We start from the raw sequence: 24,921 nt of genomic DNA on the forward strand, positions 1-24,921 counted from the left end.
TGAACAGGGGTAAGACTTGAAATTGTTTTTACACAGTGAAGAACTATCCTGTCACAGCACATTGTGGAAAGCAAAACCACAAATGGGTTCAAAAGGAGTCAAAAACTCCTAGAGAACAGGACCACTGGTAGCTACTAAGTGGAGTAACTTAGATTCAACCATGAATTCCAGAAATCCCTACCTCCCTAGTTGCTGGAATATTATAAGGTAAATAGGAGAACATAGAGCCTATTTTTACACTGATTTACTAAGCAGCCAGTCTTGGCTGCTGGAGACAAAAGACAAAGCTAGATGGATCTAACTGTGTTTTTTATGTTCTAAAAAAGAAACAGAAACAATCAAGATTATAGTGCTGACAGAGTCAACATTAATTTTACTTGCTTTATCCATTCTAATCTCCAGACTCAGCCATTTGCAAGAAATCATAATCCATATCTGGCCAAAGAATTTGGGATTATCCCAGTAAGCAGAAATGTAAAAGATGAAGCATTGACTTCTTGAGCATCTACAGATTTTCAGGCATTACTTACTTGTTTCTTCTAAAAAAGGGGAATTTGTCACCAGAACATCTGCAAAGGCTGCAGGACTTAGCCAGGGTTTGTATTTTGATGATCAGAAATCAAAGTAACATTGTCAGGGGGCAAAATCTTTTGGTTACAGTGCTTCAGTTGTGTTAAAACTCTCAGTGTCTGCTTCAGCACACTTGAGAGGCCACTTTTGCTTACAGATTAAATCTGGAGATGGGAAGCAGGTGCAGACTGAAGATAATGAGCAGCTCAGGATTTGGAGGAGACGGGCTAAGCCTGTGCTCTGGGATATCAGTAACAAACTCCCACTCAGTTCTGTGGGATGAGCTCACAGCACTGCTTGTGGATCCTGCAAGTAGCAGCTGTTTTATCACCTCCTTTGGTATCCTTTCCAGAATTACAGCTTCCTCCAGGTTTTGGCACTCTGCAACTGCTTGGGCTGTGGGAAGATGGCCATAGCCTTTAAGAGGCACAGGGTGCATGGCCTGAACAGCTCTGGGGTGAAGGGTGGGACTCCACAAAGGACCTTCTCTCAATTGCTCTTATCCTATTATTTTTGCAACACCATTTTTACATGTCTAAATAATATATTGTTGTGTGACCTTTCCTAATAGAAATCGTTAATGCTTATAACAGGGGATATTAAAATCCTACAATTGCTGCCATTCTGACAATTATCTGCTTCGAAGAACATTTCACTGCAATCAGTGGAATTTAGGGATTTTTCCCCTTCATCTTAGCAATAGTGCCTGGATGCATATAAACCCAAAGTGCTGACCTTGGCTTTCCTGATTTTTCCTGAGCATAGGTTGGTTAACTTGCTTTCAAAACTGCAGAGATTCCTATTTTACAAGGAAGACATATGCCAGGGCAGCTTCATCACAATGGAAACATCCTTCCCAATAAGAAAATTAATAAAAATTGAGACACAAGATACAGTTAAGAGGATGGAGATAAGAAGACACAAGGAAATTGTATAACATAAAACGCAGGACAGAAAAAGCCCAGTGGATGCTCTTCCTACTCAGAATATTAAAATAACACATCATGCAAAGGGAACACACATAAATGGAGACAAAGGAAAATATCCTACCAGGTTTAATTCCCAAAACAAAAACCAACAAGCAGATAATTTGATTTAAAACCTGATTAGTTTATATAGTGACATCTGTGGTTCCATAGCTTGCTTACTGTTCTGCATAATGCCTAAAGCAGTAAGATCATGGTCAGGGATCAATATTTTAGACACAAGGACAAATCAATGAAAATAATAATTACTATTATAAGTTACCTATTACACATTTAAAAATAAAAGTAGAACTGAAGCAGAAACCCTGAAAGGTATCAAGGCATAAGTCAATCCTTAGTTAAGGGACCAGGAAGAAACTCCTCTGTTGCAAATACAGCAATCTCCAGTGCATTGCTCTTTGCTGTCTGCAGAGATGAGGTGGGATACACTATTGATTTCATTCTTCACACTATTTATTTTCTGCTATTATTGGAAAGTGCTGCTATAAATGGCACACATCTTTTTATATATCTTTTAACTAATGGAGAATTATTCCTTACATAGATTTTTATAGGGTATTTAATAATTACAAGGGAGTCTTCTAGTTCTTCATTACATTCTATAGATTTTCAAAGCCATCTTTACAAAAACCTATTTACGTTTCTGTAGCACCCTATTGATTAAATCCCTTTGTATTACATTCCAAAGAAAAGAGACCACAGAAAATCAGTGTTAGTCTCAGATGTGCAGCTGGAAGAGAGAAAATAGCCCTTCTTTTAATAAAACATGCCTTGGGGGCATCTGAGGGCTTTCTCTTCTTTTTAAAATCATGACCAGCATCAGCCTTTTTCTATTGTAAACGTGACTTTCCTTTAGAGCCCTACAAATGCTTCTTCTGGTCTGGCATCCTCTCTAGTGGGGAGATAGCCCTGATTCACCTGTTAGCCTGAAGATCTGCCTCCATCCCAGAGGGAGCTCACTCCAAAGGACAATTTGAGGGGAACATAGTCTTGGGAGCTTCATCCTTCAGAGTAATTAAGACCCCTGCAACATCACCACAGGAGGGCCTGAGGAGCTGTCACTAAAACCATGGCGAGGTGCCCTGGCACTGTGAAGATGTCCATCCCACCCCACCTGTCCCCTACCTTATCCCATCACCCTTTCTCATTCCTGTTCTATCCCATCCCACCTCTCTCCTACCCCATCTTTCCTCACTTCCATTCCATTTCATTCCTTTCCACTCCTTCCCATTCCATCCCACACCACCTCTTCCCTACCTTACCTTACTCCACCCATCCCACCCCTCTTCACTCCCATTCCAACCCATCCTGTATATCCCTACCGAATCCCCTCTTACCCCACCTCTCTCCTACCCTAAGCCATCCCATCCCACCCCACCTGACTTCACCCAATCCCACCTCACCCTCAGGGTAGGGGCACGGACACCTTGAGGGAGAGCAGCTTTGCCACGGGAACACAAACACGGCCTGGTTCCTACCGCGCCCTGTGTGCTCGGGGGTCAGGAGCTTCCGCCCTGGCTCATCTGTGTCCCCTCACTGCCCTGTGTCCCTCCCGCCTGTCCCTACACACCTGCCACTTGTCGTCGGTCATCCCTTGTCCCCACACATCCCTGCCCGGCTCGCCTGGTACCACTCATCTGTCCCCGTGCATGCCCCGTGCCCTCTCCTCTGTCCCCTGTCCCCTCACGGGCCCCGCCGGTCACCGATTCCCGTAGGGTCGCCGTGGGAGCTGGGGGCGTGGCCTGCAGTATGGGAGGCGGGACCAGCGCGCTTCTCGCATTCTCATTGGCGGCGCCTCTTGCCTGTTTAGGCGGAGGCGTTGCTGATTGGGCCGCCCCGTCCTCCACCTTGGCGGGCGCGGTGCGGGCGGGCGCGGGGTGCTCTGAGGGAGCGTTGGGCGCGGAGTGAGGCGGACTCCGGGCGGGCAGGGAAGGGAAGGGCGAGCCAGCCGCAGGTAAGGGCACGGCCGCCTCCCCAGGGGCTCCTTCTCAGCCGTGGCCGCAGCGCTGTCCGGCAGACCTGGGTTACGCAACCGCCCCGCGGACCTGCCCCGGCGCCGCGCTGCCCTCGGGGCTCCTTCCACCCGCGGCTCTCGGGGGATGCGCGGCGAGGTGGCGGCCGCCCCTCGGGAGGGATTGGGGCCGGGGTCGGTGTCTCCCCCGGTGGGATGCGGAGGAGATTGCGAGGAGGGATGGGGAAGTAGGAAGGGGGTTTGCGGCCGTGCTGGGAGGAGGTCGGGGTCGATGAAGACCCGGACCAGGTGCTCGGGCAGCTCTGGGCAGGGCTGCGCCGGGAGCCCTCAGAGAGAGGCTTTTCTCGGGATGCTTTAAACTTGGCTGCTGTCGCCGAGGGGGAATGAAGGGGCTTTGAAGTGAAGGAAGGTTGGTTTAGATTAGATATTAGGAATAAGTTCTTTACTGTGCGACCGGTGAGGCACTGGCAGAGGTTGCCCAGAGAAGATGTGAGTACCTCATCCCTGGAAGTGTCCAAGGCCAGCTTGCATGGGGCTTGGAGCAACCTGGGATAGTGGAAGGTGTTCCTGCCAATGGCAGGGGGTTGGAACGAGATGGTTTTCAATATCCCTTCCAACCCAAACCATTCTGTGATTCTGTGATCCCAAGCCAATATCATTTAATGCTTATGTAATAGATAGCTCTCCAAACTTGCTGGTTTGGGTTTTTTTCCCCCTCACCTCTCCTATATTCTTTTGTACCTCTTTAAAATATTCTGTTCCTTTATTTCTTGAGTTTGGAGTTTAATGAATGTTCCTAAAAACAAATGTATGATAAGTTTATACAGCTGAAAGAAATCATATAAATGAGAATTGTAGTTTAATCAGGGGTTATACTTTACACCAGCCTCTGTCTTTAGCTTTCATGTTTTGCTCTTGGAAATCGTTTGGTCTTTTAGCTAGTTAGAGTGGCTGCCCTGATGAAAAGGAAAACTCCTATTCTATGAAAATACATGACTGGTGTTGAGAAACTGCTGCATTTATCTTGCAGTAAAGCTAAATTATATGGTTGCCCATCATGCTTGTACAGATGGAAGTGAATACTGTGATAATGTCAAACATTACAGAAAACTGCTAACACATCTCAGTGAACAAGGACAGAAGAAGATTTTCTGTAGATGATCATCTCTGTTAACTGTCTTTCACAGCAGGATTTGTCCTATACTCCTTAAACTTCTGAGAAGTTGTCAGGTGTGTGATTCAGTTTGTCTGTCCCCTTCCAAGTATTGTAGCTTGTGTTCAGATTCAGTAGCTTGGTTTGTCATTGTTTGTGTTGAAAACATTTGTCTTTGCATTGGAGTAATTAATTAAATAATTTATAAATTACTAGATTTTGCTAGCAGGAAATCCTTTTAGAGGGGGAAACTTTGAAATGTTATTCCAAGTCATCATTGTGTCCCTGAGTGTTTTCTAGGAGTTAAGCCCTGTGAATGGCTCCTGCTGCAGGGAGTTCTGGGTGGGATTTGGGGCACAGTTCTGAGTTTCTGGAGGGCTGCTGAGCGAGTGAGTGTTCCAGTGACCCCTGTGTGAGGTGACAGCTCTGGCTGAAGGCCGGTGACGCTCTAATGCTGTGTGCCCCTTATGAAACGGGCTTGCTTTAAATAGATTAGCATAGAGGCCGAGTGAAGGTGATCAGGAGGCTTGTTCTGGTTTCTTTGTGTTTGTGTTTGGGGAGGGTTTTTTTGGTTTTTTTTTTTTTTTTTTTTGTGGGTTTTTTTTTTTTGGTTCTTTGAATACCTTAATGTTGCCATGGTTACTGTAGTGCCCAACTGATTGAAGCTCAGCTTCTTGACTTTAGAGAACAGCACAGGGAATCTTCCTTCACACCTGGCACTGGCTGCTCCAAGGCATTACCTTCCTTTTGTGCAGTGGCACTGGAATTTTGGCTTGGTTGGGTTCACCAGTGCCTCCTGGGTTGTTTTCTCCAGTGCTGGAGGTGCAGATTATCAGCAAGGCAATGCCAGAGTCCCTTTGTGGTCTCAGGATACATCCCTGGTGTGGGAGGCACAGCTGAACCTGCAGTGTGATGTGCATGTCTTGGACTGCTTGAGCTGACCACTCCTGCTTTAGAGGAATAAAACTGAATAGTCCCTTTGGATGTTAAAAGCTTCCAAAAATAGTTCCCAAGTCTCAGCTAAATTTAATGCGGCTAGAATGTCAATGGAAAGGATTAGAACATTTGGGATTTGCACCAGTTAGCATTTAGAAAAAAAAAAAAATTAAAATCCTCTTCCTCATATCTGCCACTTTTGTAAGAGGAAAAGTGGAGATTGGCACTATTTTTGTGTGGTGCTAACCAAACTGGAGCTCAAATGTGAGTGGACTTCCCTGTACTGATAATTTTGATTCCTGTAAGGGAATTTGCCCAGGTGGGAGATCAGGGTGAAGGCTGTGGGTGGGGGTCACTGTAGTCCTTGTTGCTTTTGAGGCTGCAAAGGTTCATTAATCCTGTCATGTGAGGTCCAGTTCTGCTCTTTCTAATTAACTAAAAAGCCTCTATTTAAGTCCATAGGAGCTTTCCACAGTGAAGAATTAGCACCATTAAAAGTAATGCTCATCTCCAGTGTTCATTGTGCAGAGTGGAATGAAATTCCAGTAAGTTACTCTGTGACCTTCCCTGATACATTTGTGCTTTCTGACAGAGCCTTCCCTGTGGGGCCAGTTGGATTCAGCAGGAGGTGCAGCCCTAGGCTGGCACCACTGAAATTGGTGGCTCTGCTACTGTAAAGTCAGTGAATATTTTAAGTAAAAAATTATTCTTGCAGTAAGATCTTATTCCCTGGGTTTGATTTCCTCCCTCCTGCCTCTCCCCTGCCTTTGAATTATGGTAAAAATTGCTTTTTTGGGGCTTTTTTTTTTCAGTAGGAGCCAAGATGGAATCCTTACACTTCTCCTGGACCCCTTCTACAAAAGCAACTGCAACTTTTCTTGCTTTGTTTTTTCCTCCAAATTTTCTTAAATTCCTGCAGATTAGAGTTTCCAGGTTTGCACTCAGAGCTTAATAATACTTCTAGTTTATAGTGATTATATTTAAAGCTTCTATTTGTAATGTTTTGTTTGCTTTATTCTATTTTTAGTCATGTTGTTTGTCATGGCAAGCAGTGTTTAATAAAAAAAGTTAAGTTTCCTAGTGATTTCAAGAGATATGTGCCTGTTTCTTGATGTCCCTCAGGGATTCTTTTTAAAAACTCTAAAGACAGGGAAATGTTCACCAAGGAAATGCCTTATTAGTTTCCATAAAAACAGTGGATACATCCATAAATGCTCAGTGATAGAGAAGGCATTGGTCCATTCAGACACTTCATGTCCTCAAACTGTCTTAATTCAATGCAATTTCAGCTGAAGGTTTTGGCTCTGCAGGGATCTGACTTCATGAGAAGATGTGCATCTTTACCCTTTCAGTTTTATATTAAATAAGTGTAATTTTTCAAAGAGAAACTTCAGTGAGCTACTGCTGTTTTCCAGTGAATATAATTTTCTGCTGGCCTCTGTTAATTTTAATTAGAGGTGTACTGTGTCTAAAAATAGTGAGGTAACAGAATGAACACAGAGCTCCCACTTGGAATATCTACAGAGATTTTGGTCACAGCATCTCTAGTGCTGAACACTGACATGACCTGTGCCAGTGGGAAGGTGTTTGCCTTGTGTTTGGAGAGTTCCCAAATTAGAAACCTTTGCACACCTGGACCTTGGAAGTTTAAAGTAACCCACGTCAGAGTGAAGTGATGTGTAGGGTCTGGGAGGGAAGTGGCTGCTGTGGTTCTCCAAGGGTTAAAAGTGCAGCACTCTTGAGGTTCTCATTCTGTGGGATGTATTAAAGTTGAGGGTCCAAACATTACACCAAATTCAGAAATAACACAGATAACATTCAGGTAGGCTTTAAATAAAGGGAATAAATGGATGTGGCAAGTGCTCAGCTTTAGCTGGAGGTTCCATCAAGTTGTTTGGCTCAGGTTTGAATTTGCCTCAGTGCCACAGACTTTTCAGGGGAACAATCCTGACAGAGTTTGCTGTCATGATCCCAGGTAAGATTTTGGATAATTTAGCATCAATATTGGTTCTGGATAGTGCCTATATTAGTGTATAATTTGGTTTTTTTAATGGCATTGCCCCTTTTTTTTGAAATTCTGTATGGCAATTTCTGGTATCTCAAGTATTTGTAAAATCTGATTTGGGAGGGGAGAAGCAAAGGCATAACTTCATTTGAATTCATGCATTTTAAAAGGAAGGTAAGTCCAGTTTACTGTTATGTGAGGATTTTTGGTTGTTTTTTTTTTAATATAAAAAGGATCCTAAGGGGATGAAATTAACTAATTTTGTCAGAAGCTGTGGAAAGGAGCTTTAACATAAATGGGAATGTGATCCAGTGATTGTATTATTGTAACATAAAAGATTACTTTTAATTGGGTTTATTTGATATGGAAATCCAGTTCATGGATGATACATGACTTAGAGTTAATTGTTTTAAGAGATTTGAAATATAAATTCTTTTATTCTAAATTAGTTGAATAATTGGAAAGAGAATATTTTTTTTGTCAGAGGACTGCCTGAAGTGGCTAAATCATTTCAAAGAAGCCAGAAAACACTACCAACAACATGATAACTGAGCCTTCAGGTTTGACAGACATAATAAAGGATATGTAGTTATGATTTTTTACATATATATATATATATATATGTAAATGTTTGTATGTGTAACACTATTCATAATATGGAAAAATGTAAGCTTTCCATCTTATGCCTGAGGGTAACTTCTGATTGAAGCCTGCTAACAAATGTTGATTCAAGTATGTTTGTCCCCTCTGATTGTCGTTCAGCTCAGGCTCATGGGCAGTTTATTTCTCTTGGGGAACATGTATGTGAACATGGAGGGGAACATTTTCTTAGTGAGATTTCTGTTTTAACTGTGGTGCTGTTCTTTCTATGGTGCAGTGCATGGCAGAGGAAAATCTGTGAAACAACAGTTACTCCATGCAGGTGTTCTTAACCACGCCATCATAAATTGGGCAGAGGATTTAGGAATCGGGTCTAAGTTAATTTGCTAGTGGAGGGAACACTAATCAGAACTCTGGATGTATCTTAAGAGTAGAAAGATGCCTGTCAGGCACAGACACCTGCAAGTCTGGGATAAGAGCTGGCCACAAGCCTGTGAGACAGTGACTTTCTTCAAAAGACTTGGCCAATACCCAAGTCCCACTGGGCAAAAATGTCTCAATAATTGGCTGGAAAAAAAAAAAGAATCAAGTTTTTTCTATCCAAGAGCTCTAGCAGAGCAAGACTACTGCCACAGGATGTAAATATTTATTAATTTCTAATCCTGGCTGCTGCAGCATATGTTCATTTTGTTACTGGTTAAAAACCTGAGCTTCATGGTTATAACTTAAAATCCTGTTCTGTTTTGTTGTCATAGTGGTTTTGCTGAATTCCTAACTTAAAAGCTTTCCTATGTAGTACTTATAATATGCTCTCCCAGGAGAGAAAAATAAACAACTGCTTAGTGAGGAAGCCTGTAGACTTCTGACTTCTTTCTTAATTGAGATTCTTTGCTTCTCTGCACAATTAGCCTTGTTATGCCTTGGGAAAGGAGGTATGAAACTTGTTAACTTTAACATTATAATCCAGATTTCTACAACTTTAGCATGTCCAGTGTAACTCTCAGATGGTCAGCGTCTTCCCTGGCTGCAAATTTTTTTGCCTGTTGGTGAATGAAATTCTTCCCATAGCCTGGCACAAGTCTGCTCTGCCATGTAAATTGTGTTTTGTAACACTGGGCTTGAGGTTCATTTCCATAAACCTAATGACACAAGCTAGACATGATGACAAACATGCTTAGAGATGATTGTTTTGGAGGAGATGATTTATTAAAGCTTTTTCTAGAGAAAATACTGCATTCTGATGTGAAGTTTCTGGCTGCTATGAGGATTTCTTTCCAGTATTTCCCTGGATGTGTTTACCATGAAATGTGCAGTAACACAAAGCTTAAGTGAGTTGGTTCAAATACCAGGGGCAATGTTGCTGTGAGGGTGAGCTCTCCTACACTAACATGTACTCCTGAATTGTAGCCATCTCTTCTGCCATTTGTTCAGGCTTCCTCTTTCCAATCAGAATTTAATTTCTAAACTGAAATTAGTTGGAGGTAGTTGTGCTACTACTGGGCTGAGCTGCTGAAAGCAAAGTGTGTATTTGATAGCCTGAAACCCCATCCTCAGGTTAACACAGTACTTTTGAGCATGGCTTCAGCTTGTGTACTTGAGAACTTCTGTCATTAGCCTTGAGACTCCAGCAATAACAATTACTGATATTTCCATAACCTTATGTTATGGAATGATGTGCTCTGTCATCATCCAAATCTCATTTCAGAGCAGAGGTTATATGAAAGGCACAGCCATGGCAAATTAGCTCCATAATTTAGCTTTACTGAGATTAAGTGTAATAAACCCATATGGTTTAATTTTGGACAGCAGTTCTATATAGTGTGTTTGAGCTAATATTTACAGCTATTTATAGAGAATAGCAAGTATGCAAGAGAGCAAGGACAGAGCAGAACAGATGAGCACACTGAGTTTATGTAACTCTCTAAATGCTTGTGCTAGGAGGAAAAGCAGCTAATGATTGTATATTGTTATTGAAAGAAACAAATAAAAGGGAATAGATTATTATCCAGTAAACTTCTAGTTAACTCACTGGGGCTCTCTAGATGCAATAAGTTGATGTCTACTAAGGACTGCTAAATACCTGATTAAATACTAATTAACACACTGATCATTAATTGGACCTTTACTTACTCCCCTTGGCTGGCATGAAGCTTTCTCTCATAACAACAGTAGTGATACCTTTTAATGTATGGGCTCATTATGTGTGCCCATCATTTTGTGTGCCTTAAAATTACCTTTCTCTACTGATGCATTTGGGATAAAGGCTCCAAAATCAGCAGGACTTTCCTGAAAGTGCTGAAAGTCATCTTGAGTCCACTCTTCCCTTAACTTTATTTGCTACCTAGTGTGATTAAGATGCAAAGAAATTGCTAATGGGCTTTGAAAACCAGCCCAAGTTCTGTACTTAAACTGTAGAAAAAATTGGCCGTGTTCTGTGTAGCAGAGATGTGTCTTGGTTGTACTGGTTTTTGATTATGCTGTGTTCATGCTCCTTTCCATAAGGGTCTTTTTTTTTTTTTTTTTTTTTTTTTTTTTTTTTTTTTTTTCTTGAAGCCTGGTTTAAATTTCAAGGTTATTTTCAAAGTTCTTCTTGTTCTTCTTACCCTGAGCATTATGCTTCCTGAGTTGGCTGCAGACTCAGAAGCACCAGCAGCCTGCCCAGTAACAAACATGGTTCTTTTAAACCCAAATACAGCACAGTGTTTTCTCATAGGGCAAGGGGCCCTTAAGTAATGTCTCTTCTGTTTGTGTTCAGAAACTTGCACTGGTATGTTTAAGCATTTTCTGTGCTAATAAATGAAGTTAAAGCCCCTGTTTGAACCTTGGTCAGACTGGTCTCAGTGCCCTGTGTCAGAGGCCAATTGTTGCCTTGGAATTGTGTGAAATTTACTTTGTACAAACAGAGCCACCAGACTTAAGAATCTCAGGATTACCTTGTGGATGTGGAACATTTAAATACATTGTGTAACTGTGTGATGTTATCTTCTCTGCTGCCAGGGATGAGGGGAGATTCTTACTTCTTTGGAATGCGGGGCCTTGGCCAGTATGGCTGCATCCCAGAGGATGGAGGACAATTCCTGCTCTACTCTATCAATGGAGACAATGGCCTGAAGAGATGTTTTGCAGAGGAAGATTTTCATGAAATAATTGATTTCAATGATCTCCCAAATTCTCTCTTCGCCTGTAATGTTCACCAGTCCGTGTTTGAGGATGAGGACAGTAAGGTACAGTGTCTGTTTCCAGATTTTCCTTGTAAGAGAAACCTGTGCTTTATATCTGTTTATTGCTGTCAGTGAAACAGTTTCATCAGTTTCATGCAAAGAAACTTGATCACAAGTATGACTTCTTTCTAAGGTAACAGCAGCATTCTGCTTTGACATTTATTTCAAGAGCTTAAAAGCCTCTTTGTCAGCTGAGGTCAACAAAAATGTTTTTCTTTTGTTGAGATTTGCAGAATACTGAAATGGATGTTTGTGTCTTCATGGCAACCTTGGCTACAGGGATGGTGGGAATAGCAAAGTCAAGCATGTGATGGCTGCTCCTGCTTGCTGATCACAGATCACTGAGATGAGAGGCTGCCTTTCTGTATTTTCTCAAAGAATTAGAGAATCCTTAGGTTGGCAAAGACCTTTAAGATTGAGTCCAACCATTAGCCCAGCACTGCCAAGCCCACCACTAAACTATGTCCCTAAGTGCCACACGTACACATCTTTTAAACCCCTCCAGGGCTGGTGACTCAACCCCTTCTCTGGGCAGCCTGTTCCAATGCTTGACAACCCTTTTGGTGGATAATTTTTTCCTAATATCCAAGCTAAACCTCCCCTGGCATGCCTTGAGACCTTTTCCTTATGTCTTACTGATTGCTGATTTGGATAAGAGACCACCACCTGCCTCACTCCAACCTCCTTTCATGTACTTGTAGAGAAGAGAGATAAGGTTTGGCGTGTTTTAAATTTTCAGTAATATTGTGTTCTCACTGTCATTCACTTCAGATTTTCTAGATAAAAACACATGAGAAACTTCATGACAATATTTTGAACTCTGCAATTAATCTAAAACAATGTTGAGAACAACATGGTCTTAAGATAATAATAATAACAAAAAATCAACTCTTGTAGGAAGCATTCGGTTCCTGTTTCTTAGTCTAGTGCTATTTCTGACTGAGACTTCAAGAATATAAAACTGCTAGCTTGGGGCTTTATTGTCTGATGAAATGAGTCTGAGCTAATTGTTATAGGCACATCTCAAGCTACTCGAGTGTCCTGTTCAGAATTTTCGATTCAGAAACAAGCTGGCAGTGGTACAGTGGGTTTTGCCAGAAACTGTCTGAGGTACCCAGATAAAACTACAAAATCACTGGGACCAGAGCTGGCCAGAATGGACAAAGACTTTTTAGTGGGGGGATTTCCAGATATAAGTGGAATAAAGCAAGATTTCTAAGGATGCAAGGCTCCCTGTTAAAGGTACTGAAGGTGATGTCTGGTGAGGCTGTACAAGTGGAATTATTTGGGTTTAGTTTTTTAGGCAGTTTTGTCTTCTGTAATAATGTCTTGTGTATGTTTGAGTAATATAGATTAGTGCTGCAATATGAGCTTTAAAATGGGCAATTACGTATTACAAATTCTGCACTCTAAATTGCAGTTTTGAAAACCAGTTCCCATTTTATTGAACAGGCCTTTTGCTAATAAGCACCTTGCATTTACATTCTGCCATTTTCCAGAATTTTATCACCATCTGGTAATGAGCTTGATTAAAGTTGAAGAGGTCTGTAAGTCCAGTTTTAAAGGGAGAAAGCAGAAGCCCATCTGGAAGTAGAGAATCTCTCTGTTTACCCTGCAGAGATTCTATCCCCACTTGCTCCTGAGCTTTCCCTTTTGAGGGCTGCATTCTGGTATTTAGCTGATGGCTTAGTTAGAAAATGGAATGGGAGATTATGTAAGTATGTGGGATAGCAATCCCCAAAGACTTGCAGGACTTAAGGATGTGTCTTAAGAATAGCAGCTGGGTTATGGAGGTGGATGTTCTGTGCCACGTGGGTCTGTGAACGCCCTGTGCCTGCTGTGGGTTGAAGCTCTGTTTGCAGGTAAGTGCTTACTCCTCTAAGTCTCTATTTAACAAGATGGGATTATCTTCAGATTTCTCATTAAGTCCAAGAACCTGGGGAGTTGATGATGGTTTTTATTATTCCTGTAGAACATGTTCTTGTGTTTCCAGTTGATTAATATCCATAATCCTTTCTATTAATAACTGTTGCTGCAAGATAAGAGCACACATGAATTCAAAATAAAAATATTGTCACGTTGCTAAGCTAAATTTTAAAATCTCACATGATCACTGTTCATAAATGGTGCTAACAATCATATCTTCAATTATATATTGACACAAAGTATATGTAATGGTACACTAAGCTTCTAAAAAGTATGTACTATAGTACTGGTTATATCTAAAATTGTTTAGTTGTGGTGTTCATTCTGCAGAAAGTAAAGCTTTTTGTAATGTATTTTTGACTTTTACTCTTGACCTGCACTTTTAGGAGTAAAGTGAAGGCATGATTGGAAGTTACAAGTTAGCTAGTAAAGGAAGCCAGAGAAGGCCTCATTGTAAATGGCTGGTTTGATTTGTTGTGGAAAGTTCTGAGTGGCTTTAGCATGGAACAGCATTAAAGTAAAGAAGTTACCCTGTCAGTCCTGAAGTTGCATTATCTGAGGTGTCCAAGGGGCTGAAATGTCAAGTTCAGACTTCTAACACACTAATATCTAAGCAATACACTCACTAAAGACAGGTTTTAATTGGAAGGCATTTAACTCTTTTGTATCAGATACAGGGTGAATTCCAGATTGTGCTGGAATGTGGACTTGCAGCAGCTCCTGGCAGCACATACACCTGTGCTGGGGATAAGCTGATTTGGTTTGTTCTGAGTCCTGTGTCAGAAATACCCTTTCACCAGTGCTGTGTGTCTACAATCCCTCTTAGAAAGGATTCAGTCTCCTGTCAAAAGCAATGATGGCACCTGCAGGGAGCCTGAGTTGGGATGTTCATTCTCTCAAGGTGAGGAATTCTGGCAGCTGAAGGCCATGTCCTTTGCAGGGAAAGACCCAGCTTGTGTTTTCTCCTGGCTGGCACCCTGAGGTCTCACTATGCTGAGCCTGAAGAGTTGTGGACTCTGGGATCTGAAGATGAGTTTGCCATCAGGCTTCAAGGAAGCTGCTTGGAACTGACTCTCCTGAAACACTGAAGAAAAGGGGAATATAGATTAACGCTCCCTACAACTGATCTTGCTTCAGTAACAGAGCATCTGGTCAAAAAATATTTCCCTACCTTCCAGGCTGTGTTCCTGGAAAGAAATGTGTGCTTGGATCAGGAGAATGCCCCAGATAAGTGGGTCCATACTATGGGCATTTAAGGATTTGTGCAGGATGTTTTAGCAGCTTCAGAAGGATAGCAGCTTGCTATAGCTGAGGGGAGGTGGCTTTGCTTATCTCCACTCCCATCATGGACAGCCTTCCTCCTATGGAAAATGAAATTGTATCTTCTTTGCAGTGTGCTCAAAATACAGAGCTTTTTAGTTCCTAAAGTGCAGCAAAGGTGTGGAGAAGATTATCCAACAGGATATCTGTTGCTAAGCTGGGAGCACATTCGGTTGTGCCCCTGTCACTGTCCTGTGTTCTGATCATTTGTTTTGGCATACAGCTGTTAATGGTAGGGGCAGGTTAATTTGGTGTTTTGGAGTCTACAGCACTGACTTGGTTGGGTCATGGAAGTCTTACTGTAAAGAAGCAAAAAAAAATAAAATTACGCCTTAACCCTGGGTTTTGTTACATTGCTGGGACTATTTATGTGTGAGCAAGATATGGCAAAATTGAGACTTATTTTTGGCTGGTACTGTGACTGAATGGGAGGTGCTGCTCCTTTTAGCTTTCCTGATAAAACAAGTGTGTTGGTGAGCCAAAGGCCATGACTCTGATAACTCCTGAGGGTGGGCATTCGAGTGTTTCAGCAATTAATTGCTCCCCATAGCCTTTAAACTCTGGCTGGTAACTCTTTTGTTGTGCTTTTGCTATGCATGTATCACTGTTTGTAAAACCAACCTTTCTGTTCTGTGACTCCAACTTCCTTCAGGCTGGGGCTGGTAAACACACTGTCAAAGTGAAGCATCTTTGTCTCTTAGGATGGTTTCTTCAGATGCTGTAGTGCCTCAGGAGACACTTACACAAAGCTAATATTATTAGCTTCTTCTTCTAATAATATTCATTATTAGAATATGTTTTCATGAGGGAAGGATGTGTTTCCTCGAGCATTTTAGAAGCTGCATGCTCCTTTTTTTACTATTCTTTTGGCTCAAATTGGAAGGAGCACCAGTTAAACCTGATGGTTTTATTTCAGATAAAGAATGATTCCTGAGTTTCTGAGCATTTTAGTTATGGTGAAGCTGCCTAGGCAGTGATAGCCAAAGTCCACCAAGTGCTTTTTCTTGCCAATGTAATCTAAGCACTTAGGAGATATATTGTTATTTCTGCATGAGAAAATACTGATCAAATGTTTTCAGTTCTGGAATTTCCAGCATGAGGAAGATGTAGACATACTGGAGGGAGGTCACAGAGATGAAAGGATGGGAGCCTGTCTGCTCTGAAGAAAGGCCTAGGGAGCTATGCCTGTTGAGCTGGAGAAGGCTCAGGTGGATCTGAGCCGTGTGTGTGAACCCCTGAAGGCAGGATGCAAACAGGGCTGAACCAGACTCTTTTCAGTGGTGCCAGGAGCAGAGGCCACAGGCATTAACTGAAATGCAGGAGGTTCCCTCTGAGCATCAGGAAACATTTTTTACTGTGGCAGTGCTACCTACCACAGGGTGCCAAGGGAGGTGGTGCAGTCTCTCTCTCCCCATGGAGATAATCGAAGCTCTCTGGACATGGTCCTGGGTAACTGAGCTCAAGCTGACCCTGCTTGAGCCAGGGGTGTGTTGGAAAGGTTGACCCTCAGAGGGTCAACCTTTCCAACCTCCTCCAATCTGTGATTCTGTGAACACTTCTTGAAGTGTATACTAATTCTTCTGATGCTGAGGGCCAGTGTGGGAATGCAAGATTGGGGAGTGAAGGTGATTAAAAATGCATTTTCTGAATTGTGAGCTTAATGGAGGTGGGGTGGGGCAGGAAGGAGAAAAGTCAAACTAACAAGCCAATGGAAAAGATAATCCTATTTTAATAGAAGGACTTTACTATGAAAACAATTACTATTTTCATGAGGGATTCTTTCACATTACAGCTTTATTTACATATATTGGATGATTGCTTGCTCTTACTGGAGAAGCCTCTGTTAAACTTCCTCTGACTTTATTTTTTAAGATGTATTGAACTTGGATCCTGAAAAATATTTCAGGCTCCCTCAGGTAAGTGCTGAAATATTTGTCCAAGGGTGATGCTTTAAGAGCTCTTTGTAGCCTTACTTGTAAAGGCTTTTTTCCCTTTGTACTTGCATTCAGATTTCTCAACAAAGTCCATTTTCATGCTGCTATTTTTATTTTTAAGGTTCAGTGAAAGATACTGGACTGCTCACTGGTGTGCTGTGTTGTCTTTAACTTTTATATGTTAATTCTGGAACTGAAACTTTCTGCTTTGGCTGAAGCAGATAATTGAAATGTGTCTGTTCAGTGCTCCTTTTAAACAAAGTGGAGCCAGTGTGTCTGCTGCCATGTGTGAAATGTTTCTTCAGTTCCCTTTTCATACAGGCTAATTCAAGATGATGCTCTGGGAGGCTCTAGGCAGGATGTGTGTCTGCAGGGGAAGGAAAATCTGTTCCTTTTGACTTGAGTTTTAAGCATCTAGATTGTGAAGTCAGAATCTCTTTGTTCATATTACGTCACCAAAGCCTCTAGGTGTTGAGTCATCATTATATTTAGAGGGTGGCACACTTCTTTTTAGTCTAATATTAGTATTCAAGCCTGGACCCAGTGGAAGGTCACCCTAGCAAAGATGAAGTCAGGCTCCAAGGCTGGAAAGGAATGCAGGCTTCACTTTGCCTTCCTGGTACACTTGCTGTTGCTTTGTTTTACTTTCAGTTTTTCTACCTTTTAAGGTTGGTGCTGGTTGATATGATAACATTATCAGAAGCAGCTGCTTGAAGCAGACTGTGCCTCATGCTGTGGAATCTACCTACTTTTCTTTGTCCTGCTTTATAAATGGGATGAGTGTTATTCCCTGTCATTCTGTGAAAATGGAAGTGTTTCTTTACTATGCTCTGTCTGTGCATCTAATAAAATGAAAATACAGAGAGCTTGCAAAGAGTGGCTTGCAGGAGCAGTGTCCTTCATGAATCACAGCTGCCCCCTGGGAATCCTATTTTGCACTTTTCCCTGGGTGCTTGTTTGCAGACAGCCAAGCACAGCTTTTTTTGTATGCACTTTTGGAAGCACTAAAATAAAGCTCTAGGAGGCTGTTCTTGCTTTAAGAAATATGCACCCTGAAGTTCATTTTCTATTGCACTTTTTTTCTGTAACTAATTTCAAAAACTTTTCCTATGAACCCTCTCTGAGAAATACAGTGTTTTGTCTGAAAACACCTGTGATCTTCCATGCTCTGAATCTGATATTCCATCTGACTGCTGGAGTGGTAAGCCTGATTTTTTCAGCCTCATTATGCACATTCTCTCTCCAACTTAAACAAGCTGTTGATATTTAGCCTTAAAATGGCCTTAAACCAAAGGGGGGTAGGTTGACATTAGATATTAAGAAGAAATTCTTTACTGTAAGAGTGATGAGGCCCTGGCACAGGTTTCCAAGAGATGTGAATGCCCCATCCCTGGAAGTGTTTAAGGCCAGCTTGGTTGGAGCTTGCAGCATCCTCGTCTGGTGGAAGGTGGGAATAGCTGGGAATAGATAATCTTTTTAGATCCCTTCCAAATCAAACTATTCTACCATTCTGCATTTGTCATTCATAAACCTCCCTTTTACCCCATGGTGTAGCTGCTGGACCTTGTTATCCAGCTCTGTGTTGGCACATGGAATGGGATGTGGTGTCACAGCTCCTCCCAGTAGCTGTTGTTCCTGTGCTTTGCTCACAGGTCAGGTGTGAGTTCTCTTGAGGAGTTCCAATAAGAAAAGCAGTAACTTCATGAAGTTGGATGTCCTGTAGCATGTGAACTCTCTAACCATGACTGGCAGTAAGATCCACAAAGCATCTCAGCATCTGGAACTCCTTAGGTCTCAAGCCACAGTAACCATAAGGAGCTGAGGTTTTACTGGAGAAGGGGAAGTAGGGGAGTTCACCTTCACTGACATTTGGGATCTGTTGAGTATTCATTGTGGTGCAGAGGCAGAAAATGAGTTAATTTTGATTGGTGTGTTTTGCATATTCAGAATGTCAATGCATATTTATAAGGAGATGATTTAAGGCTGTTCTTGTAGCTCTTAACAAGACAACTTGCATTTATGTATGTATATAGGGTCTGATGGTAATTTCCTCTGAGGTGATCTGCAGAATTTCCAAAGAAGCTGTAAGGACTTGTCAGTGTAGTTCAGGCATTCCTTCCATCATCTCTTGGGTTGTTCTGGAGATGATGCAGTTAGCATGCAGGAATTACCCAGCTCTGAATATTCCTCAATTGCATCAATATTCTGCTCTGAAAATGTGGTTTGGTGTTTTTGTGGTGCTGCTGGTGTTGTTTTCCTTTTAAACAAAAAAACTCCTCAGCCAACCAAGAAGTTAGTAACAAGTATTTCTGGGTCTGAAAGGCCACTGTCTGTCATGTAGATGCTGTCTAATAATTGTTACAATACTTGAGGTTATTTTCCCATCCATGCACAGTGTTCTTGGTAGCACAAATGCCCCTGTTTCGATGGGAGAACGTGCCTGGCAAAAAACCAACTGGGTTAAAGGTAGGCCTGTATTCCTTGCAGCTGAAATCTGAAGTAGTGCTTCAAAGCATTTAACTATACTAGTTGTTTGTAAATTACAAAAATAACCTGATTAACGTTCTTTCCAGAACACACAAGACAGCAGTTACTGTCTGCTTTTTAAATTTGGAAACATACTTTTTTCCTTAAGAGCAACTATGGAAAAATTCTTCCAGTGTTGGCTTTCTGTGGCTGTGTTCTACTTTGCAGTCTAGAGGGAATGTGTTATCTCAAACCAGGATGGGTGGGAAATCTTTCCTGGGAAAGGACCATTCAGGGTATTTCCTTCTTTTTTTTTTTTTTTTTATTTTTTTATTTTTTTTTTAACAGGAATATGATTTTCTTACCAGTTCTACTAAAATACAGACTTTTGAATAATTAGACATTTTACCAAAGGTGTTAGTAAATCCCTACCAAGGTTTATGAGGGCCTTCAGTTATGACATGAGTAAACAGGCTCTGGGAGCCACAGGGAATTGCAAAGTCTTGTGTGTAAGTCAGTAAAAAATCATCCTCTTAATTACTCCTTTCTGCAGCACAATGGTGATTGTAGCATTAACTGTGGGTAGGTCTGACTTAGATATTCCTAAACACTGTACAAATTTAGGTTAAGATTCCACTTGGCAGTTGTCTGTCTCCTGTAATAGGTTGAACTAAATTCCTGGACTCAAATGCCTTTTGATCTTTGAGGAAGTTGGATCTGGCCTGGAACACTGAGGCTGGTGTGGCTTTCCTCTGAACTCCACCAGGGTTAGCTGGAACGGGGCTTCAGCCAGGGACTTCTGCTGCCTGAGTTTTGGTGTTGGTAGAGTTTTCCTTCTGATTATCCTTCTTGAAAATACTGGAGTTTGACTGCATGGGCATGGAATATTGAGCCTTTCTTCTCCAGGATGATAGCAGGATATACTGTTTTCTGGGATGATAAGATTTATTGTAACTGGTGATACTTGCTATTCTTGAGCAGTGTTACTCCTGTTTGGGTTTTTTTGCCCTTTTTTTTTCTTGTCTGGCAATCTAAGTCATGGCATGTTTTTATAAAGCAATAAAAGCCAAGATGATAAGATAGCAGGTCACACTTGGAATAAAGCACAGCCATGAACTCTGCAGGAACTTCCTTGGGCCTCATTGAAACTGGCACATTGCATATTAAAGGAAGAAGTCAACCCTTCTGGTATCTGCTGACACGAGCAGGAGCTACAGCTCCCAAAGGGAAAAGCTGCCTTTATGTAACTTATAGAAGAGTCTTTGGTTTGTCCCACTAAGAAGTTCTTATCAGCAAATATCTGCTAATAATCAAACACAGTTTTGCCCTTCTCCCTCCAGCAAACTGTCACTCTGAAGTCAACAAAAATCCTGTTTTTCTAGCTGATAGTAATCAAAAAGTGCAGTAAAGCCATTCTAATGTGGTTAGGACAGCAGCTGTTCTTTATTTTAATAGCATCAGAGGTCCTAATCCAACCACAAGTTCTGATATCAGTTTTCTGGCCCAAGGAAAAGGCTGCTAAATCAAGGTCAGCCTTCATTAGCAGTGCACAAAGACACTGCATTTACAGAAGCAACCTTATAGTTTAATCACATTCAAAACAGTAAATTTACAACTGTAGTTTCTACTTATTTAAGGGAATTTCTCAAATATTTAATACAAAATATGTGTTAACACTGCAAGAGTTAAATGCAATTAATAAACTAATGGTTAATAGAGGTGGATAAAAAAATACTGCTTGGAGAGGAATATTATCTTAGAAAATGAGGGATATGGGGAGGTGGTGTGAGAAAATACAGGGTGGGGAAGGGAGAGATGGCAGCTTTAAGATTGTGGCATTAGTTAAGAATCCGCAACAGATTTGAGCACAAAGGTCAAATCTGATCATAGTTGATCAAGGTGATACAAATTATCAGTTACTTCTGTGCATTTGAAAACATGTTTTCTTCTGTGCCAGATGAATTCTTGATTCTTTTCCAGCTGATGGAAATTTTAGCATTTGCTGCAGTAGTGCAAAAATTTCTCCATGGTTTTCTTCTCAGGTCCAATCCCTGAGAACAGCGCTACAAGATCTGCTGTTACCATTCCACCAGTGAGGATTTTGCTCAAATTCTCAATCTCCTGTGTACTGTGTATGTACTTTTAAAAATTGTCTTGGTTTAATGTGATTACTTTTAGGTTGTTTTCTTCTAATTCGATTGCATTTTCTGGATGCTCTACCCTGCTTAAGTTACATAACTTTTGTACTGGGCTTTGAAACTTAATCCAGAAGCAGAGGCATTGCAGATATGATAGATGTAAAGTGTTTGTCTCAGAGGGATAAGAGAAGCCTTCCATGTGATAGGGACTGATGAGCTGGAAGTTAAGATGACAGTAAAATGGGGAAAAAAATTACAATATCTCTGGCAAGAGAGTAATGAAAGCAACTCTTGTGCTGCAGCACGGTGGACTCAAATCTCCGTGTGTTGGCTTTACCTGGCCTTGTGGTGAGTTAAAAAAGCATAAAGACATTGTAAGACTGCAGCATGCAGAATGCAGAAATGTTCCATTTCATTTTACTGGATCCAGCACTGGGGAGAAATCGGATGGTTTCATCCCTGTGTTTCCAGTGTGTGGCTGCCTTACAAGGGAAGAACAAGCTGGGAACTTCAGGAGATGCTGAGGAAATGAGGTACCAGCCCTCAATTGGCTGGGGGGGGGGGGAGAGATATCCCCTGTGTGAAGGCCTCCATATCAGACTGACATGTACCAAAAGCCATGATAAAGTCAAGAAACCCATGTTTCTTTCATTTTTATTCTTCATTACTCTTTTGGAAAAAACTCATTGTTTTTCTATTTCTTCTTCTAAGCTTTTGGTGATAGTTTTTTTTTTCTTTTTCCTTTTTTTGGTTTTGTTTTGTTTATTGTTGAGCAGCTGGATTTTCTGGTGTCCCTGACTGAAAGCAAAGTCAATTCATTCAGGCTGAAATACCAGCAGTCTTGAAGAGAAGGGAATGGGTATTTCACATGGCTGAGGTTGTGTTGCATTGAGCCACAGGGCCATCTGAATCAGCCTTCTGCCAGTTTGGGGACTGAAGTTATTTTTTACATGGTTTTCTTTGAGTTCCTGGGACAGGGCCATGTACAGACTGAGAGCACTGACATAGCTCAGAGGCTGCCTCCTGTGTGATATCAAACATTTTTAATGTACGTCAACAAGTTGGCACTGCTTGCTTTCACTTTTTTGTCTTTGCAAAGCTTCTGTGTGGATTCTCCCAGGAATGTTTCCTCAACAAGCAGAGACCCAGTTTGGGATATATAATATTAGATGCTTAATGAGCAACTTATGGACCCATTCAGTTCTTACATACTGGTGATCCTGTTCCTCTGAATAAACATGCAGGGCTGCTTCAAACTGTTGGACTTGAGGGATTTGGTCACAGACACTTCCAAATTCCTTTAAAGTCTGCTGCTGCCAACAGGAGCTGTGGAAATATATCACAGAATGCTGTTATGTTGTCCTTCCTTTTTGTGTCCTTCTGGAAATCCCTTTATCTTCTGCATCTTTAACTACAAATCTTCTTTTCAGGTATTTCTTTACCTGGTGTCCATTCTACCTGCTGTGTGCTCTGTGATGCAGCTGCTCCTGTGATTTGCTCTTGTTTCCCTCACAGTTAGGAAGAAGAGACACACAGCCCAAATGGTATAGAAGTGTTTCTTAGGAATATAATCTGCCTTCTTGTTTTTATATTCCAATTTCAAATGATTTAAATGAAAAAGCTTGTATCTTTTAATAAGTATTTCCCAAAGAAATTGTTTTGTTGTCTTAATCAATCACTCTTACAGTTCTGAATGGAAGTTTTTCTGACTCCCTGCTGGTTTTTGACCTATATATAGCAGATGCAGTTTGTCCTGTGCATGTATTTAGATTTTGAGATTTTTTTTTGGTGGAGCTGTCATGTAGTGAAGCACAGTTCTGATTATCTATTCAGAACCCTGCTGCATCCCAGTCTTTCTGTTGATCTAAAATGTATGATGTGATTGATGCCGTGTGGCGACAGCACAAGCAGCTGCTTAAAATAGCTGGTCCAAGCTACGTGTCTGAATTCCATGTGTTTACTTCAGGCCTAAGAATTAAATCCTTATCTGATATTTGTCAGTCTTGAAACAGAAAAAGATGGATGTACACCTTATCAGTAGCTTGAGTGAAGATGAGATTTTTCCATGTCTTCCATTCTCAGCACAACCCTGTATTTTTCCAGCCTGTTCTTTCTCTAACTAACAGGAGGAAGAAGAAAAAAAAGTGTTGCAGAGATCTGCATTTGGTATGAGAATTAGTTTTGTGTAAAAACCAACTACTTCCTAGTGGTATAACTAAAAGGCAGAAGGGATGATGGAGTTTGAATGAGAACAGTAACAGGCACTGGAATTTCAGAAAATTTTTTATAAGGTGAAAATCATGTGAATACAGTGACATTTTTAGAATTTTGTGTGGTTTATGTACTGCAAATATGCAGTATAGAGTTTCTGGGTAGTCCAGTCTCCTTGAAATATTTAGTACCTGTCTTACTTTTTCTTCCACATTGGCAGTTAATGCCCTCCCTACCTTATTTTGGTATTGAGGAGCTTCAGCTACCCTGTATCCATTCTTGTAGCATAAGGACTGCTGTTAACCCCAGACCTAAAAAACATGAGTTGGGTCAGTATTGTGATACTGGTTTTTGAGAGAAATTTAGATTCTTTTGAATGCCTTCTGGCTTTTGACCTAAGTTGCCTAATTAGATTGCATCAACATCAATATGTTGATTTTTTTTCTTTTTTATTTTTTGAGGTTGTATCTTAGGTGTGTGTTTGGCAAGGTGAAAGGGAGTATTTGCAACTGGCATTCTTGCACAGAAACTGATGTAAACTGGGGTAAAAACACTGGTCCTGTGGAGTTTGAGATTAAAATTATGAAAGTGAAAAGCACCATTCCACTTCTTTCTGATGTCTCCTTGCATCTGAATATCATGCAGCAAGTCACCTAGGTAGTGAAGGTGAACTTGATTTATACACACTTGGACCATTTATAGGGTATAAGGGAAAATCCTGGCTGGTACAGGAAAGAAATCCCAGGTTTTTGTGAATAACCCAGCCCATGTGTGTGAGCTAAGGGCCAGCAGGGTGTTTGTGCTCTGGTTCGTGGGTGCCATCTGCTGACTCGTTCCTGCACCACACAGCACTTGCTGTTGGAAGAGGGAAAGATAATAGATGCTAAGGAATGCAGTTTTAAATACCCCACCAATGGAATATTAAATACAAAATGCACTTTTTAATCCGTGCTAGTTTTGTGGAGTTCGGACAACAGTGTTCCCCCTAAATGTGTTCCAGTTTCATTTCAGCCCTGCAAAATAGTTTTACAGGAATTATTATTACCATCAGATTTCTTTTGCAGTGTTTTTTCCTGTGGTGGACCTAGATCTTAATTGCCTGATTGTATTGTGGCTCAGCACCTGAACTCAGCCTCTAGCATTTTATCTTCAACATTTTTGAAGTCTTTTCTTATTCTATGCATTTATTCCATCTGTGGTATCCTGTATATAGGTAGGAAGTCAGACTGAAATAATTTCTGTGTTGTGCTTGCTTGGAAACCTGGTAAAATAGGTTCTGTTGTCCTTTGTGACCATACCAGCAGCACTACCAGGTAAAGTGGTGTAAATAGGTGATTACACCTGATTTAGTAACAAAGCTGAGAGAAGGGGCAAACTGGAGGAGAACAGTTTAGCTAGATCCTAGAGTAGTTTACAGCCCACTGATTAAATTGGTTTTTAAGGCAACTTCTCTTTTGTCTTGCTTGTCATAGGTTTTCTTTAA

General features: G+C 41.3%; 1 protein-coding gene across 2 annotated transcripts in view; it reads left to right on the forward strand.

Annotated features, from left to right (window-relative positions):
- Window positions 1–3,412: 3,412 nt before the first annotated feature.
- The window catches only part of RCAN2 (regulator of calcineurin 2), an 84,689-nt gene continuing 63,180 nt past the window's right edge, over window positions 3,413–24,921 (forward strand). Inside the window, exons 1-2 of one of the 2 annotated variants that reach the window (XM_066547575.1) lie at window positions 3,413–3,510; window positions 11,220–11,446. In XM_066547575.1, the coding sequence (XP_066403672.1) occupies window positions 11,222–11,446 (225 nt within the window). In that variant the 5' untranslated portion in view covers window positions 3,413–3,510; window positions 11,220–11,221. Of the gene's footprint in view, window positions 3,511–11,161; window positions 11,447–24,921 lie in introns of those variants that run through there. The other variant, XM_066547573.1, reaches the window with a different exon arrangement.

The sequence above is a fragment of the Molothrus aeneus genome, chromosome 3 (genome assembly GCF_037042795.1).
Source record: "Molothrus aeneus isolate 106 chromosome 3, BPBGC_Maene_1.0, whole genome shotgun sequence".
In the NCBI taxonomy this organism is placed as follows: Eukaryota; Metazoa; Chordata; class Aves; order Passeriformes; family Icteridae; genus Molothrus; species Molothrus aeneus.